We start from the raw sequence: 14,958 nt of genomic DNA on the forward strand, positions 1-14,958 counted from the left end.
TCCTTGCCTATTCTATTTTATCTTGTTCCACATCCCTACCCAGTCACACTGCCTTTGTACATTTTTTTCATTTGTTTTCAAAGAACTTTTAACTTTTGAAAATGATCTTCTTGTATGTGTTGGTTGTTTGTGTCTTTCATCTTTTCTCTAAAATGTGAGCAGCAAGAGAGCTGGGACCCTCTTAACCACTGAGTTGTCTATACCTAGAACAGAGCCTGGTACCTAAATATTTACTGAATGGCTGCACTTCTGCTTGAACATTTCCAGTGACTTGGAGCTGACTGCTTTGATCTATGAGGCAGCCAATGCCTCTGTGGGTGGTTTTGTAATTTAGAGATTTCATTTTTCTCTTGAGCTAAATACTGCATTCTTGACCATATAAACAGATTAGAAAAGAAAAAAAACATGATCATTACAAAAGATGCTGAGGAAGCCTTTGATAAAATTTAACACCTGTTAGTGACCAAAAAAAAAAAAAAAAAGAAAAAAATCTTAACGTACTAGGAATAAGAAGGAACATCCTTAACCCGATAAAAGAATCCTCCAAAATCTTATAGCAAACATATCTAATGGTGAAACTTCAAATTTTTCCTTTTAAGATGAATAACAAAACAGGGATGCCCATTATTTCCCCTTTTGTTCAGCATTGAACTGGAGATCCTGCACAGCAAGACAAGGACATAAAATAACAGGAGTAAGGATTTGGAAGGAAGAAACAAAACTGTCATTTAAATCTACTTTCTCAGATCTTTCACCCACTCGTCCTCCTTCTGTTTTCTGGAGGCCCACAGACCAAAGCTGTCCCCTCTTCTGCATGACAGCCCAGGTCTTCTTCCCTCTCTGGTCCTCAGTCACCTCAGCTGGAAAATGATGGGCTGGACAAAGTAATCCAAAAAGCTCCTTGTGGTTCCATCTTGCCATGATTTATGAGTCTGTATCTTCTCTACTACTAAACACCTCTATTTTCCTTAACAGTTTCTAATAGTGATGACTTCCAGAGCCCTCATTTCCTACCAACACACTCCATCTTGTTTTTTTTAAAGGTATGATGCCCAGAACTGGGCAGAAGGTGAAGAAAGGTTAGAGCACAAAAAGACTGGAGTAGAGGGAGATAGACTGAAAACAAAGCCTAAAAATGAAATGGTAGAAAGAGGCAGCAGAAGGAATGGGCAAGGGACAGCAGTTGAGGGAGAAATTGTCTGGTGGGAGAGAGCTCCTTGACTTCTTTCCCTGGGATGGGAGGATGGTCCCCTGCATGGTTTTGGGGACAGTGATGGGAACTGAGTTTGTAGTTGGTCACATGCATTTGATGGCTCTGTCAGTCTTCCTTCCAGCTTTCCTACCCCTAAGCTGTAGGACTCTCCTTTCCATAACTGAGGTTGGGGGAGGAATATTGACAAAAGCCAGCTCAGGATGGGAAGGGAGGCTGCACTGAGCCAGGTCCCTGTCCAGGAGGCAGGAACCCCATCACAGTGGGAGGGAGCAGCAAGCCAACAGCTGAGTGAGACAAGGCCTGGGTTATTTTTTTTCCAGTTTGTTGGCATGTGGGTGGATTTTTCTCCTTTTTTCTTCTCTCCTGCTCTCTGCCGTTTCCACAGAGATGTGGGAGTTTGCAAATTTGTCTCCGTGGAGGGGAGAGGCAAGAGCTGATTTGGGGGGTCCTTGACAGGGACCAGGGGAGCACCAAAGGACACAGCAATTCTGGTAGCAAGAAACTAGGACCTATTCCCTGATGGTATCACTGGGGCAAGGAAGGCTCTCACTCTCCTTTCCTCTTAAGGCCGCAGGGATGCCTTCTCACCTCTGCTCAGCTCTTGGCTCTCAAATCCATCCCACCTGGTAATTGCAAAAATCTCTCTCTGCTTCTTTCTTTGCTCTGCAGTGCCAAATGCCTTTTCCTCAGGGCCCTGAACAAACTATGGGCACACCTGACACTCGTGCCCAGAGGCTGCTCTCCTCCCCAGCACCTGTGGGGGTTTGGTGGTGGGAGGCCAAGGAGCCTTCCTTTTTTTCCAGTTATGTATTTAAAGCATAAAAAAAAACCCAGTACCTATAGCACATGCTAAGTGTCAGATGAGTGTTTCAGGGGAAAGCTTTCTGAAAGGATTGAGAGGTGGGTAGTTTAGGAAAGGCTTCCTGGAGGACGTGGGACCTAGACAAATTGACAAAGTAGGCAAGGGCATGCCAGGCAGGGGCAGAGAGCACAGCACTGTGCGTCTGGACACCTACATGATGATCCCAGTTCTGCTATAAATTTGTAATGTGATGTTGAACAAGGAATTTGCTTCTCTTGGGCTTTCTTTTCTCATCTGGAAATCAGGCTGGATATCTCAAGTTCTACAGATCTCTGGAGCTGGAATCCTGATTCCTGGCCTTGGGGGTTATGAGCCATCGAATGAGATCATGTGTATGCATCGTGCGCTGAACACCATCAAGGGGTAGGATGACCAACTGTCACTGTTTGTCTGGGACTCAGGGGTTCCCCGGAAAGCGGAACTTGAGTGCTGAAACGATCCCGGACAAACCAGGATGGTTGATCACCCTAACAAGGACCACATCCACTACTTGTTATTATCGTCATCATGATCATTATTACCACTAGAGGGCAACACTCTCTTATGCCTGGGAGTAGGTCTTACCCGCCCCCACCCCCCCAAAGGTGCAGAACTGCCCCCTCATTCCAGAACCAGTCAATCCTCAGAGTCTTTCTCCTGTAGAGGACATCACTGAGGAACAGAGAGATCTGTGGATTTCGAATACCAGGAGCATCCTTTTGGTCTTGCCAGCCCCATGTGGTCTGATTTTGCCTGTTGTGCCTGGTACTTAGGTGCCTAGTCTGTCCTACTGTGGCAGAACTACCCTGCTTCTCCGGGGACTGGGGAAACAGACGCTACCCACAACTTCGGTTTGTCTGAACACAACAGGGACTTTCTTTTCTTTCTTCCTTCCTTTCTTTTTTCTTTCTTTCTTTTTTTAGGTAATCTCTACACCCAACGTGGGGCTTGATCTCACGACCCCAAGATCAAGAGTCCCATGCTCTAATGACTGAGCCAGCCAGGCGCCCCCAACAAGCACTTTCTCAAGGCTCTGCTGTTGGCCCCCTGCTTTGTCTGGCAGCGTAATTATTCTACAAGGCCAGATCCGTTGATACAAGAGCTGACTTTCTCCCTCCTACGGAATTAACTTCTGTATTACTATAGATCCCTTATCACAGTGAATTGTAGTTATAATTTATCTATCTATACAACCCCATTAGATTGTTGATTCATGCATTCAACAAACATGGATTGCTTATTGCTTACCTACCATGTCCCAGGCTTTTTGCCAGACTCGTGGTACAGTGGAGAGCAAAACAGACAGAGTATCTGCCCTTGTAGAGCTAACAGTCTAGTGAAGGAGGCAGGAGGAAAGCAAACAAAGAACCGCACAAATCAATGTGTAATTACATACTTGCTAAGCTCAAGGAAGGAGAACGACTCGCTGAGAGCGTTTATCAGAGGGATCTGCCTCATCTGGGAGTGTGACGCGGAGCTGCTGAGGAATTGACATTTGAACTGAGATCTGAAGGATGAATAGGCAGTAAGTAGGCAAAGGCAGGGAAAAGAGCTTTCCATGCCAAAAGAACAGCAGGTGTGTAGGGCCCAAGAGGGGAAGAGCCCAGCTCCCAGGAGGAGCCGTTTGCTCCTTGAGGGCACAGCCTGCCTCTTGTTCAGCTCTCGCTATAGCTCCAGGCCTGGCACACAGATATGCCAAATCAATGCCTGTTGCATTGAATTGGATGAAATTTTGTCATGGAAAGCATCGTGGGCTGGGGGTGGGGGTGTCAAAAGACATAACTTCTATTTCCAGCGCTTCTGGGCAATTCAATTCCATTTTCCAACTGCTTACAGTGCATTCACCATGTGCAAGGACCTGCGGCCACGTCTAGTTGGGGGATTGAAAGGTAAACAAAATTATCTCTGCCCTTGGGCGCCTGGGTGGCTCAGTTGGTTAAGCAACTGCCTTCGGCTCAGGTCATGATCCTGGAGTGCCGGGATGGAGTCCCATATCGGGCTCCTTGCTCAGCAGGGGTTCTGCTTCTCCCTCTGACCCTCCCCCCTCTCATGTGCTTGCTCTCTCTCATTCTCTCTCTCTCAAATAAATAAATAAAATCTTTAAAAAAAAAATTATCTCTGCCCTTTAGCAGCACATGGTCGGTGAAGTGGCTGACCCGTAGACAGGCAGGCCCCTTGCTCTCTCTGGGCCTCTTTCTCTCCAGTTCTAAAGTGAGGGGCTGGGGTTATAGGAATCTCTAAGCCTCCTTCCAGCTCTAACAGTCTTGAGGTGCTCTTTCTTGGATAACAGCAGGGAGCAATGGAGCTGATTCTTTTGTTTCTCCTGCCCTATAGGAGTCACATGGACTAGGACTGGGGAAATGCGGCCTGGGATTCTGTTTATGGACCATTTTCCCATGTACAAGGATCTCAGAAGCAGTTAGGGTTCGCTGCTTTTGACTAGAGTGTTCTGGCATTTGATGAACTTTTGTTTCTTTCTTTCCTGTCTCCTTTCCCCAGCTGCCCCCCTTGCCCCAGTCTTCTTTTCTACACCTAGAGCTGCGTTTTGCATATATTAGGGCTGGAAAGGGACTTTTAAATCATTTTATCCAACCCCTCCATCTAGTGTTTACATTCCCTATGCAACAGACCCTCCAAATGAGGCCATCCAGCCACTGTTTGAAGACCTCCAGTGACAGTGAACTCACCGTCTTTGCTAAGCTTTGCCTCTGAGAGGATTCTTCCCTCTGAGAATTTGTCTTCCTGTACTTTTCATACCTTGCTTCTGGTTGTGCCCTGCGGAGCTAAGCACAATAATTCCACTGCATTGCCCCTCTGACAGCCTATTGGATATTTGAAGCCGGTAATCATGTCTTCATAAGCCTGCTCTCTTCTAGGCCAAATTATCATCTGTTCCTGCAAATGTTCTTCACTAGTTCAAATCCCCTTAGCATCTGTAAATATAGTTTAGTTTATGTAAGATTTATATCCCGCCTACTTTAAAGAGGATATTAGGAGACTCATCAGTTATAACATGAAAGAAAGACAATTAGGGATAAAAATGTGGAAGAAAACAGACCAGAGACCATGTAAAGGAAGCACGAATAGATGTTGCCAGGTACCCAAAATGAACTGGCTTATAATTGGACTCTGAATTTGGCTCAAAATTTTATGGCAGCTAGGACAAATTTGGAAACACATTGGGTTATGTGGTTTTATGTTCTGACAGGATCAAGCTTACAAATCATCTTCAGAGAGAAAATTTTTCCTGAAACAAAACTCCCGACTAGCCTATTAGGATTGCTTTCTGTGAGACTGTTCAAGACTGACAGGTACTTTGGATATATCTTGCCCCTTCCCCCACTAGGGGAAAGAGGGCTGGAAGGATGATTAATTAATTAACTAAATGCTGTCTCAGTTTTAAGCACCGCTATCTCTTTAGGGATCCCCACAGAGATGAGAGACTTCCTTTTCCCTTCCTTCTTCTTTCTCCTAGGTTCCTCACAGATAGTCACCTTCTTAGCGTTCTGCTCTTTAAAGTCTGCAATCTTAAGACTCTTTGGAACACCAGACCTCAGGAAATCGCCCAAGTAAGGAACTGTAGCCTAGTGGTCACACAGCAAGTATGTGCAAATCATTTCTCTGGGGTCCTCAGTGTCCTCATCTGAAAAGTGAGTTAATCTCTAACGTCCCTTCAGCTCTGACATTCTGGACCTGTAAACTCTTTGATGGATAGACCAATGATTGCTTGTTGTTGTCGTTGTTGTTTTTTAATTTTTGATTTTCCCATCTCGTGTCTGGCAGCTAACCGGTATAAGAGAAGATCTGTTTATGGACAGAGCTGTGAGAACCCAATAGGAAAAACCAATTTGAACAGATGCTACCTTTGCATCTGAGGAAAATATTTCCTGGCTCTCATTATCATGACGAGTTCTTGTTGACTAGATACTGGTAGTGGCGAGACGTGGTTTTCAGGGCTCTTTCCTGCTCTGGCTCCATATTCCTTGGCAAAGTTGACCCTAGGATAAGGAGAATGAGAGCAATCACACCAGGTGCTGGGGCTTCTGGGAAATGACCCTGGGAGGCAGCAGGCAGGAGAAAACAAACGTACCACAGTTTCTGCTGAACAACAATGAACCAAGACAAAACTCACCTCGTAGTGTGTAATATTTGGTACATATGATATCCATGTGGACCGCCCTCGCCACCTACCATGTTACTCTCTTGCTTAAAAATGTTCCATGCCTTTTCATTGCCTATAAGGGAAGGTCCTGATGCTCCAGCTTAGCAATGGAGTCTTCTCTAAGCGAAATCAAGCCATGTCTTCCCACTACCTCCTATCCCTTACAACACACACACACACACACACCTGCTCACGCACACATCTCTTGTGCTCTCTTCAACCAAACTGTGTGTGGCTCCCTAAACACACACGGTTTTACTGACTGTTCCTTTCCTCCCGCCACACGTGGTTCCCTTCAACAGGTATTTTCCAGCTCTTCCGCTTGGACCTGTTGAAACCCTAAGCTCAGCTCAAACACCTTCACAGCCGTAAAGACCTCCCAGCACCCCAGTCCTGCAGTGCCTCTGCTCTGGCGCTTTACACATTGTCTGGTTAGTCCCGTTTGTGACCCATGGTTGTAGCTCTCTGACTAGATGGGGAGCTCCCTGAGGGCACAGGCTATGTCTGATTCACCCAGGGCCCTCCATCCTCCTTCCCTGTTTTGTCTTTCTCCAGAGCACCTATCACTACCTGTGTCCGTCTCCTAGGGCTGCTGTAACAAAGCACCCCAAACTGGGTAACTTAAAGCAATGGAAACTTATTCTCTCAGGGTTCTGGGGTCCAGAAGTCTGAAATCAAGGTGCTGGCAGGGCCATGCTCTCTCTCTGAAGTCTCTAGGGAAGAATCCTTCCTTGTCACTTCCTACCTTCTGGTGGCTGCTGGCAATCCTTAGCATTCCTCGGCTTGTAGACGGCAATCTCTGCCTCTGTCTTCACATGTCATTCTCCTCGGGCGTGTGTGTGTGTGTGTGTGTGTGTGTGTCTATGCCCACATTTCCCTCTTCCTAGAGGGACACCAGTCATTGGATTAGGACCCACACTAATAGAGCATGACCTCACCTTAACTTGATGACATCTGCCAAGACCTTTATTTCCAAATAAGCTTGCATGCACAAGGTGGGCATCAAGTTTTGAGGGCTACTATTCAATCTGGTATACCATCCAGCATGCTCTGTATATTCTATTTGTTTATTGTCGCTCTGTCCCACTAGATTTGTTAGCGTCATGAGGTTAGGGATTGTTGTCTATTTTGTTCATTACTCTATCCTCAGTGTCTAGAACAGTGCTTGACACATAGTAGAGACTTAACAAGTATTTTGTGAATGAATGTTCCTACCCATTTGCCCCATGCCCCACAGGGAATCTGAATGAAAGAAGCAAGGATAAAGATGAGAATGCAGGTATTGCCTAGAACATAATAAATACTCTGTAAGTATTCACTGGATGAATAGAAGTATTTGATGGATGTGTTAACACTTATGGGGCACCTTTTTTGTATAAAGCTCTGAGAAAAGGTATAAAGAAGCGAGAAGGAAACATCTGAGCATCCCGGCTATGCCTCCGTGTGACCCTGGGCAAGTCATTCAACCTCTGGGTTTCACTCTCCTTACCCGTAACATGGAGGTAATAACACTACCTACCTCATAGGATTGTCATGAGGATTAAGTGAGCTCATACATGTAAAATGCTTAGCACAGTGCCTGGCACATGGTGAGCTCCATAGATGTGTTAGTTATTATTACTGTATTTGCTCTTATGTGCTACACTCTGTGGAAGGTATTTGGTTTTTTTTAAACTAGCCTTATCGAGATAAAATTCACGTATCATAAAATTCTCCCTTTAAAAATGTACAGTTCAGTGATTTTTAATTAACAGAGTTGTGCAACCATCACCACAATCGAATTTTATTTTTTATTTACTGTATTTTTAGAGAGGGAGAGAGAAGGGTGTAGGGGCAGAGGGAAAGGGAGAGAGAGAATCTTAAAACAGCCTACACGCCCAGTGAGGAGCCCACCTCGGGGCTCCATCTCACAACCCTGAGATCATGACCTGGGCTGAAATCAAGAGTCAGAGGCTTAACCAACTGAGCCACCCAGGCGTCCCACCACAATCTAATTTTAGAACATTTTCATTCTCCCTCAGAAAAACCTCATACCTGTTAGTAGTCACTCCCCTTCCCCCAACACATGCCCCAGCCCCTGGCAAGCACTACTCTGCTTTTTGTCTCTATGAATTTGCCTATTCTGGAATTTTATATAAGTGAAATCACGATGTGGTCTTTTTCTTTTTTTTTTTAAGCGAGAGGGCGTGCATGCAGGGGGGAAGGGGCAGAAGAAGAGGGAGAGTGAGGAACTTAAGCAGGCTCCACACCCAGCATGGAGCCCAATAGGGGGTTCAATCTCACGACCCTGAGATCATGACCTGAGCCAAAATCAAGAGTCGGCCGCTGAAGCAACTGAGCCGCCCAGGCGCCCCACGATATGTGGCCTTTGTGTCTCATTTAGCATAACGTGGTATGTTTTTAAGGTTTATCCATGTTTTAGCATGGATCAGCACTTTATTCCTTTTTGTGGCTGAATAATACTCTATTGGGTGGATATGGCGCATTTTGTTTGCCCATTCATCAACAGATGAACATTTGATTATTTCTACTTTTTGGTCATTACAAATAATGCTGCTATGAACATTCATGTACATGTTTCTTGGTGGACATATGTTTTCATTTCTCTTGGCTATATACCTAGGAGTGGAATTCCCGGGTCATGTGGTAACTCTATGTTTAACATTTTGAGAAAATTTCAAACTGTTTTCCCAAGTGGCCACACCATTTTGCATCCCCAAAGACCACCCAATGGTTGTTCCTATCCATTCAGTGGCCAAAGCAGTGGGAGATGCGGACCAGTCTTCTGTAGTGGGCTGAGCGCTCCAGTCTTCAATAGGGAACTTCTGGAAAGGCACCAAGGGCACATGCACACCTTCAGACCAGTTTGTGACCTTGGGTTGAGTAACAGTAAACTCAGGAGCTGGAGCAGTCCATTCACCTCGAAATGCCTCCTTGGACACGGCCTTTTCAGCAGTGGCCTGCTCTTCCTTTTCAACCTCTTCAGGATCGCTGTAGAAGTAGAGATCAGGCATGACCTGCCCTGGGTGCTCATGGGAGATGATGGCACGCATGCGCAGAAAGAACTTCCTGGTCCAGCACCCACCACATCAGACCCACTGAGGGTTCTGCCTTGTTGTTGCACGGGATGGCAATGCCCACATGGCCCAGAGGAGAGTCTGTGTTCCACAGAGCGATGGTAGGCAGGTTAACATAAGACACCTCTGTGACAGGCCGGTGGTCAGCCCTGGGACCGGTCACCACCAGAAGTCATGGCTCCTGGGAGGCTGCCGGCAGCTGGCTAGGGAAGCTTCCAGGAGTGAAGCGGCCAGCAGTAGGAGTGGCTCCGGTAGCCACAGCGGACTTCAGCACAGCTCGCTGGCCACTATTCCTGGACGATATGACACTGGCATCAGCCAGGTTTTCAGTGGCAACAATGGTACAAGCCACCAGCAGAAGGTTCTCCCAGGTTCTCTTCAGATTTAAGATGTAGATGCCTTCACTCTTCCTTTTGTAGATGTACTGTTCCACTTGGAAGTCAAGCTTGGTGCCACCTAGAAGGGTTCCTGCTGCAAGGAATTTAAGGACAGCCTCCTCCTTCATCTACAGGACACCAAGGGCTCTGGAAATCGTGAAAGTTATGACAGGAACCCAGAACAACACCGTGTGGGTAGCACAGAAAGCTCAGTGTGTGTGTGTGTGTGTGTGTTTCTCATTGTGGTTTTTGATCTGCATTTCTCTGGTGGCTAATGGTGGTGAGCGTCTTTTCATGAGCCTATCGGTCCTTTGTACATCTTCCTCAGAGCAATGTCTCTTCAAATTCTTCGCCCATTCAAAAAAATTGGGTCGTCTTCTTTGTTGTTGGGCTCTAAGAGTTCTTTGTGTATTTTGAACACAAAACACTTATCAGATATACCATTTGCAAATATTTTCTCCTATTCTGTGGGTTTTGTTCTCTGTGCCAAATGATTTTACCTGCTTTTTTCCAAGACCACTCCTGTGAGGCAGGTGTTATTATTTGGGGAAATGGAAGTTCAGAGAGGAGAAGATAGAATTTAAATCCATTTTTGTCTGACTGTAAAATGGATGCTTTCTCCTCTACCCCAACCTGCTCACAAAGATGAATGTAGACATGTTTCTGGCTTTAAGGAGCTCAGCCTGGCAGGGGACATAAAACAAAGAACACAAACGAATGTGCTTTAAAGCAGAGTTCCACTTGTCCCACAGTACCCCAGGAGAAGTGTAGAGAAGTGCAATGGGAGGTTGAGAGGAGAGCGAAAGCAAGCGCTTCTGGCCAGGGAAATCGAGGTTGGCTTCAGTAAGGTGACATTTAAGTCTTGAAGGATGGCTACAGTTCCACTGGCTGAAGACGATGGACAGAGTGGAGAAGAACATTTCCAAAGGAGGGCAGAAAGTGAGAGTTGAATGAATGAATGGAGCTTTGATCCTAAGACCAACTGCCATGGGGAGTCCCAGAACTCGTTGGGATGGGATCCTGGGACTGCCTTGGTTGGAGCACCCCGGGACCAGCCAACCTTGGCGATCCTGGGGTTCACTGGGGTAGGGGATCTGGATGCTGCCTTGGATGGAGAGTTTAGGAACTGGCTGGAGTGGGGGGGGGTGACTGTGATGTTGTGTGTGGGGAAAAGGGGGTGATGTTCCGGGGGCTGCCTGGGAAGGGGGAGCTGTGGACTGCCTGGGCTGGAGGGACACGGGGCTGGCTGGGATGGAAGAATGGTCCACGGACTGGCGAGGATGAGAGATCCTGGGACTACCCGGGATGTGGGCGGGAGGGAGGTCGCCTGAGATAGGACGTCCAGGGGTTGGCTGGGATGGGGAATCTGACACTTGGGATTGGCAGACCCAGGGCATGCGGAGTCCGTGGGGGTGCCCGGACCCGGAGGCTGTCGGAGACGGGGGGTTCCAGGGATGTCTTAGATGAGGATCTCGGGCTGAGAGGACCCGAGGGACACTGGAACGGACCGGGATGGAGGGCTTCGTTGGGCTGCCTTAGGCGAAGACCCTGGGAGCGGTGGCACGGAGAGATCTCCCGCAGCCTGTGATGCGGCCGGCCCCGGCCTGGCGCGGGTGTCTCGGGGCGGGTCCGCCTTCGGGCGCGGGTGGCGGCGGCAGGTGGGGCGCGCGGGGGCGGGCCGGGCGCGCGGGGTGGGGGCAGGGGCGGGGGGCGGGCCGGCGGCCGGGGCGGTCCCGCGCGGCCGCGCTGCGCAGTGACTCCGCAGCGGGCGGAGCGCCGTGGGCCGCGTCCTCCTGAGCCGTGGCGGTGGCGGCGGCAGCGGTAGCCTCAGCTCCTGCTCCCCGTGCCGCCGGCCCCAGAGCTGTCTCCCGGGCCCCCCCGGGCCCCCGGGCCCTCGAGCCCGGTGCGCGCCCTCGCGTCCCGCCGGCCCCCTCCCCCGGCTGGGCCCGGGGGAGGGTGGCGCCGTGAGCGAGCGGGGACCGGGCTCTCCTGCCCCTTCCCCTGCCCCTGGGCCGCCAGGATGGAGGCGGGGTCGGGGCCCCCGGGCGGTCCGGGATCCGAGAGCCCCAACCGGGCGGTGGAGTACCTGCTGGAGCTGAACAACATCATCGAGAGCCAGCAGCAGCTGCTGGAGACCCAGCGGCGGCGCATTGAAGAGCTGGAGGGCCAGCTGGACCAGCTCACCCAGGAGAACCGCGACCTGAGGGAGGAGAGCCAGCTGCACCGCGGGGAGCTGCACCGGGACCCCCACGGCGCGCGGGATAGCCCCGGCCGCGAGAGCCAGTACCAGAACCTGCGCGAGACCCAGTTCCACCACCGCGAGCTGCGGGAGAGCCAGTTCCACCAGGCGGCTCGGGACGTGGGCTACCCGAACCGGGACGGCGCCTACCAGAACCGGGAGGCAGTGTATCGGGACAAGGAGCGGGACGCCGCCTACCCGCTCCAGGACACTACCGGCTACCCAGCCCGCGAGCGCGACGTGGCCCAGTGCCACCTGCACCACGAGAACCCAGCCCTGGGTCGCGAGCGTGGCGGGCGGGAGACGGGGCCAGCTCACCCGGGCCGCGAGAAGGAAGCCGGCTATTCGGCGGCGGTGGGCGTGGGGCCCCGGCCACCGCGGGAGCGGGGCCAGATGAGCCGTGGCGCATCCAGGAGCTCCAGCCCCGGGGCCGGCGGCGGCCACAGCACCAGTACCAGCACCAGCCCGGCCACAACCCTCCAGAGAAAGTAAGGAACGTGTGTTCGTAAACCACCCCCCGCCCGACTCCGTTCACCCCAGCTCTTCCCCTCTAGTTCCCTCTCCAACTTGTCCGGCTGATAAAGTAAGAAGCCCGTGCCTGATGCCATGTCCTCCTCTCCCGTCCCAGCCTGTCAGGAGGAGCTGGGTCCTCCTCCAGGAGCCGCCACCCCTTCTCTAGCCACCCCAGCCTGGGTTGGCCAGATGAGTGCAGGTGTCTCTTCTTTCTCAAAACCACGGCCAGTGAGGGCCTACAGCAGTCCTCACCCCTCCACTTCTTCACCCCCTTAGCTGTACCCTTGCCAGGGGATGGCTTTTCATTTATTTATTTATTTTGGATGTGCTGCTTGGGATTTCTATTATCTGATGGTGTCACCTCAGAGCCCCAAGGGAAAGAAAGCCCCCATCCTCCCCCCACCCCCACTTTGGGTCTCCTCTGCAGGTCCTGAGTGCAGGCCTGATCTTGTCTCTGGCGGCCTCAGCCCCATCCTTTCCCAGAGAGGCAGGTGGGGACCGGAATGGCTGCTGGAGGCTGAGACGTCCCTCTGAGGGGAACTGCAGCACATCCTGGCCAGGGGAGCAAAGATGGGGGAGCAAAGATGGAGGCCAGGCCCTTGGTTAGTTCCTCAAAGACCACCCCCTCTCCACCCTGGAGAAAAATACCCCCCAGTTAAAGAGCTACTAGGAAGGGAAGTCTACAGAGCTTCCCTCTAGTTGGATCAGTGCCAGTTTCTGTGCTGGGGTCTGTGTGTTGGCCTATTTGGGACACCTTGGCAGTATCTCTTGGGTTGGTGGGCCATGGGCTGGGTCCACTTCTTCCCTGCAGACACTTCCAAGAGCTGGTCGGGATAAATGTCAGGCTAAGAGAGTCAAGGGCATGCAGGCTCACAGGGCTGCCCTGAAGGCTCCCTGCTTTCCCTTTTGCTGTATTGGAAAGAACACTGAACCGGGAGTTAGCAGACCTGGGTTCCCCTTCCAGCTGTGCTGTAGACTGACTTCGTGACCTTGACTGAGTCCCTTCCTCTCTCAGGCCATCAGGTCCCCGCATATCTTGTCTGCCTTGAATGCTCTTTAAGGTCCCCCAGCTTAGATTTGAGGGTTCTGCGACTAATCCAGCCACACTACCGAGCAAGTCTGAAGTCCTCTAGCGAATGGACAGCCTTCCCCTTCCTCTCACTGCTCAGCTGGTCCTACCATGTGCCACAACAAGTGGAGTGTCTCTTGGAGGCTGGGCTGGGGGTGGGGAAGCCTTCTGCCTCAGGAAATCTGCCGGGAGACAGCTCTCTGCAACTCCCCCGTGGTGAGGCAGCAGGCTGGGGTGCTGGGTTGAGATGGCTGGGCCCCAGGAGCTGCAGCTGCAGCTCGACGGCTCAGCTGGGCTCCACTGCAGTGCACCCTCAGCTGAGTTTTGGTGTGGACTGCCCCAGAGTAGTCCGGGGCCGAGGGAGATGGGTTCTCCTGTCCAGGCGTGGTTGCTGGGAGCCCATTCCCCGTAGACTGCCTGCGTGGGTCCCACACTGGAGGAAGGGGCCAGACCCACCAAGCGAGGCTGTTTCAGGAGAGGGCCATGGTGGGGGTGGGAGCAGGAGACTGGATGGGCATGGTGGCCCTTGAGCCTGGCTACGGACGACTTTTCTAGAGTGGTCACGCCTGCGACAGCCTCATTATGTGTGGCTCCAGGGAGCAGAACCAGGAGCAGGGGGAAATTGGGGGGTTAATCAGGGAGAACTTTGCAACCTGGCTGTCGGGTGATGCAGTGGACTGACTCAAGAGGTGGGGGGTGGGAGCTGGCTGGACGTGTCCGGCAGAGGCCCAGTGGGTGTCGGGAAGAGCTGGAGAAAGCACCGTTCCTGAATCGGGTGTAAAGCCCAGTGAAGTGACCTGGGTCTTCCCCAATTCCAGGATTCCATTACCCTCAGATTCTCCATCCTGCAGACGTGGATCTGGATCTCTTGGCTGGCTGGAAGCCCATTTGCTCTTGATCTCTGTGCTTCTGCCATCCGCACAGGCCTGTCTCTAGGTCTGTCCCTCTTTTGTGCACCCTCCCGGCTGTTCCTTGGATTTCTTTGCCTCACATTTCCTACTGGATTAATAAGAGGGTTTAGATGGTACTGTGACTCTCTCCTAACCATATATTAAATATTTGCACATCCATTATTGCCTCTTCGGGGCCTCACAACAGGCCCTGTGCGGTGAGCAGTAGCAACTCCATTTTAGAGACGGGGAAACTGAGGCTCCAAAACGAAAGGGTTTTGCGCAAGGTTACGCTGCTGGCTCCCAGTGGAGCTGGGACTTGAACCCACGTCCACCTGTCTCCGAGGCCTGTCATTTTTCCACCAGAGCTTCCAACCCACAGGAGTCTCTTGGCTTCAGGACCTGGCCAGGTCACAAGCTGGGAGAGGCCGGGAGAGCCTTAGGTACCCAGAGGACTTGAGCAGGAGGAGCTGACTCTGGGAGGAGTGGGGGCGCCGACGGGGGAGGGAAGAAGGCTGTGTCTCCCTCCTCTCCACTCTCCCTCCCGGCCGGGCATCAAGAGGGGGCCCGTGGATGT

At 51.1% G+C, this 14,958-nt stretch overlaps 1 protein-coding gene and 1 pseudogene across 3 annotated transcripts in view; one reads left to right on the forward strand and one right to left on the reverse strand.

Annotated features, from left to right (window-relative positions):
- Positions 1-8,839: 8,839 nt before the first annotated feature.
- On the reverse strand, positions 8,840-10,590 carry LOC102739058 (small ribosomal subunit protein uS2 pseudogene; annotated as a pseudogene).
- Positions 10,591-11,482: 892 nt separating this feature from the next.
- The window catches only part of IQSEC2 (IQ motif and Sec7 domain ArfGEF 2), a 75,708-nt gene continuing 72,232 nt past the window's right edge, over positions 11,483-14,958 (forward strand). The window contains exon 1 of one of the 3 annotated variants that reach the window (XM_081808831.1): positions 11,483-12,397. In XM_081808831.1, the coding sequence (XP_081664957.1) occupies positions 11,691-12,397 (707 nt within the window). In that variant the 5' untranslated portion in view covers positions 11,483-11,690. The remainder of the gene's footprint in view (positions 12,398-14,958) is intronic. The other 2 variants (XM_081808832.1, XM_081808835.1) reach the window with 2 other exon arrangements.

The sequence above is a fragment of the Leptonychotes weddellii genome, chromosome X, assembly GCF_054177405.1.
Source record: "Leptonychotes weddellii isolate Sample4059 chromosome X, ASM5417740v2, whole genome shotgun sequence".
Classification (NCBI taxonomy): Eukaryota; Metazoa; Chordata; class Mammalia; order Carnivora; family Phocidae; genus Leptonychotes; species Leptonychotes weddellii.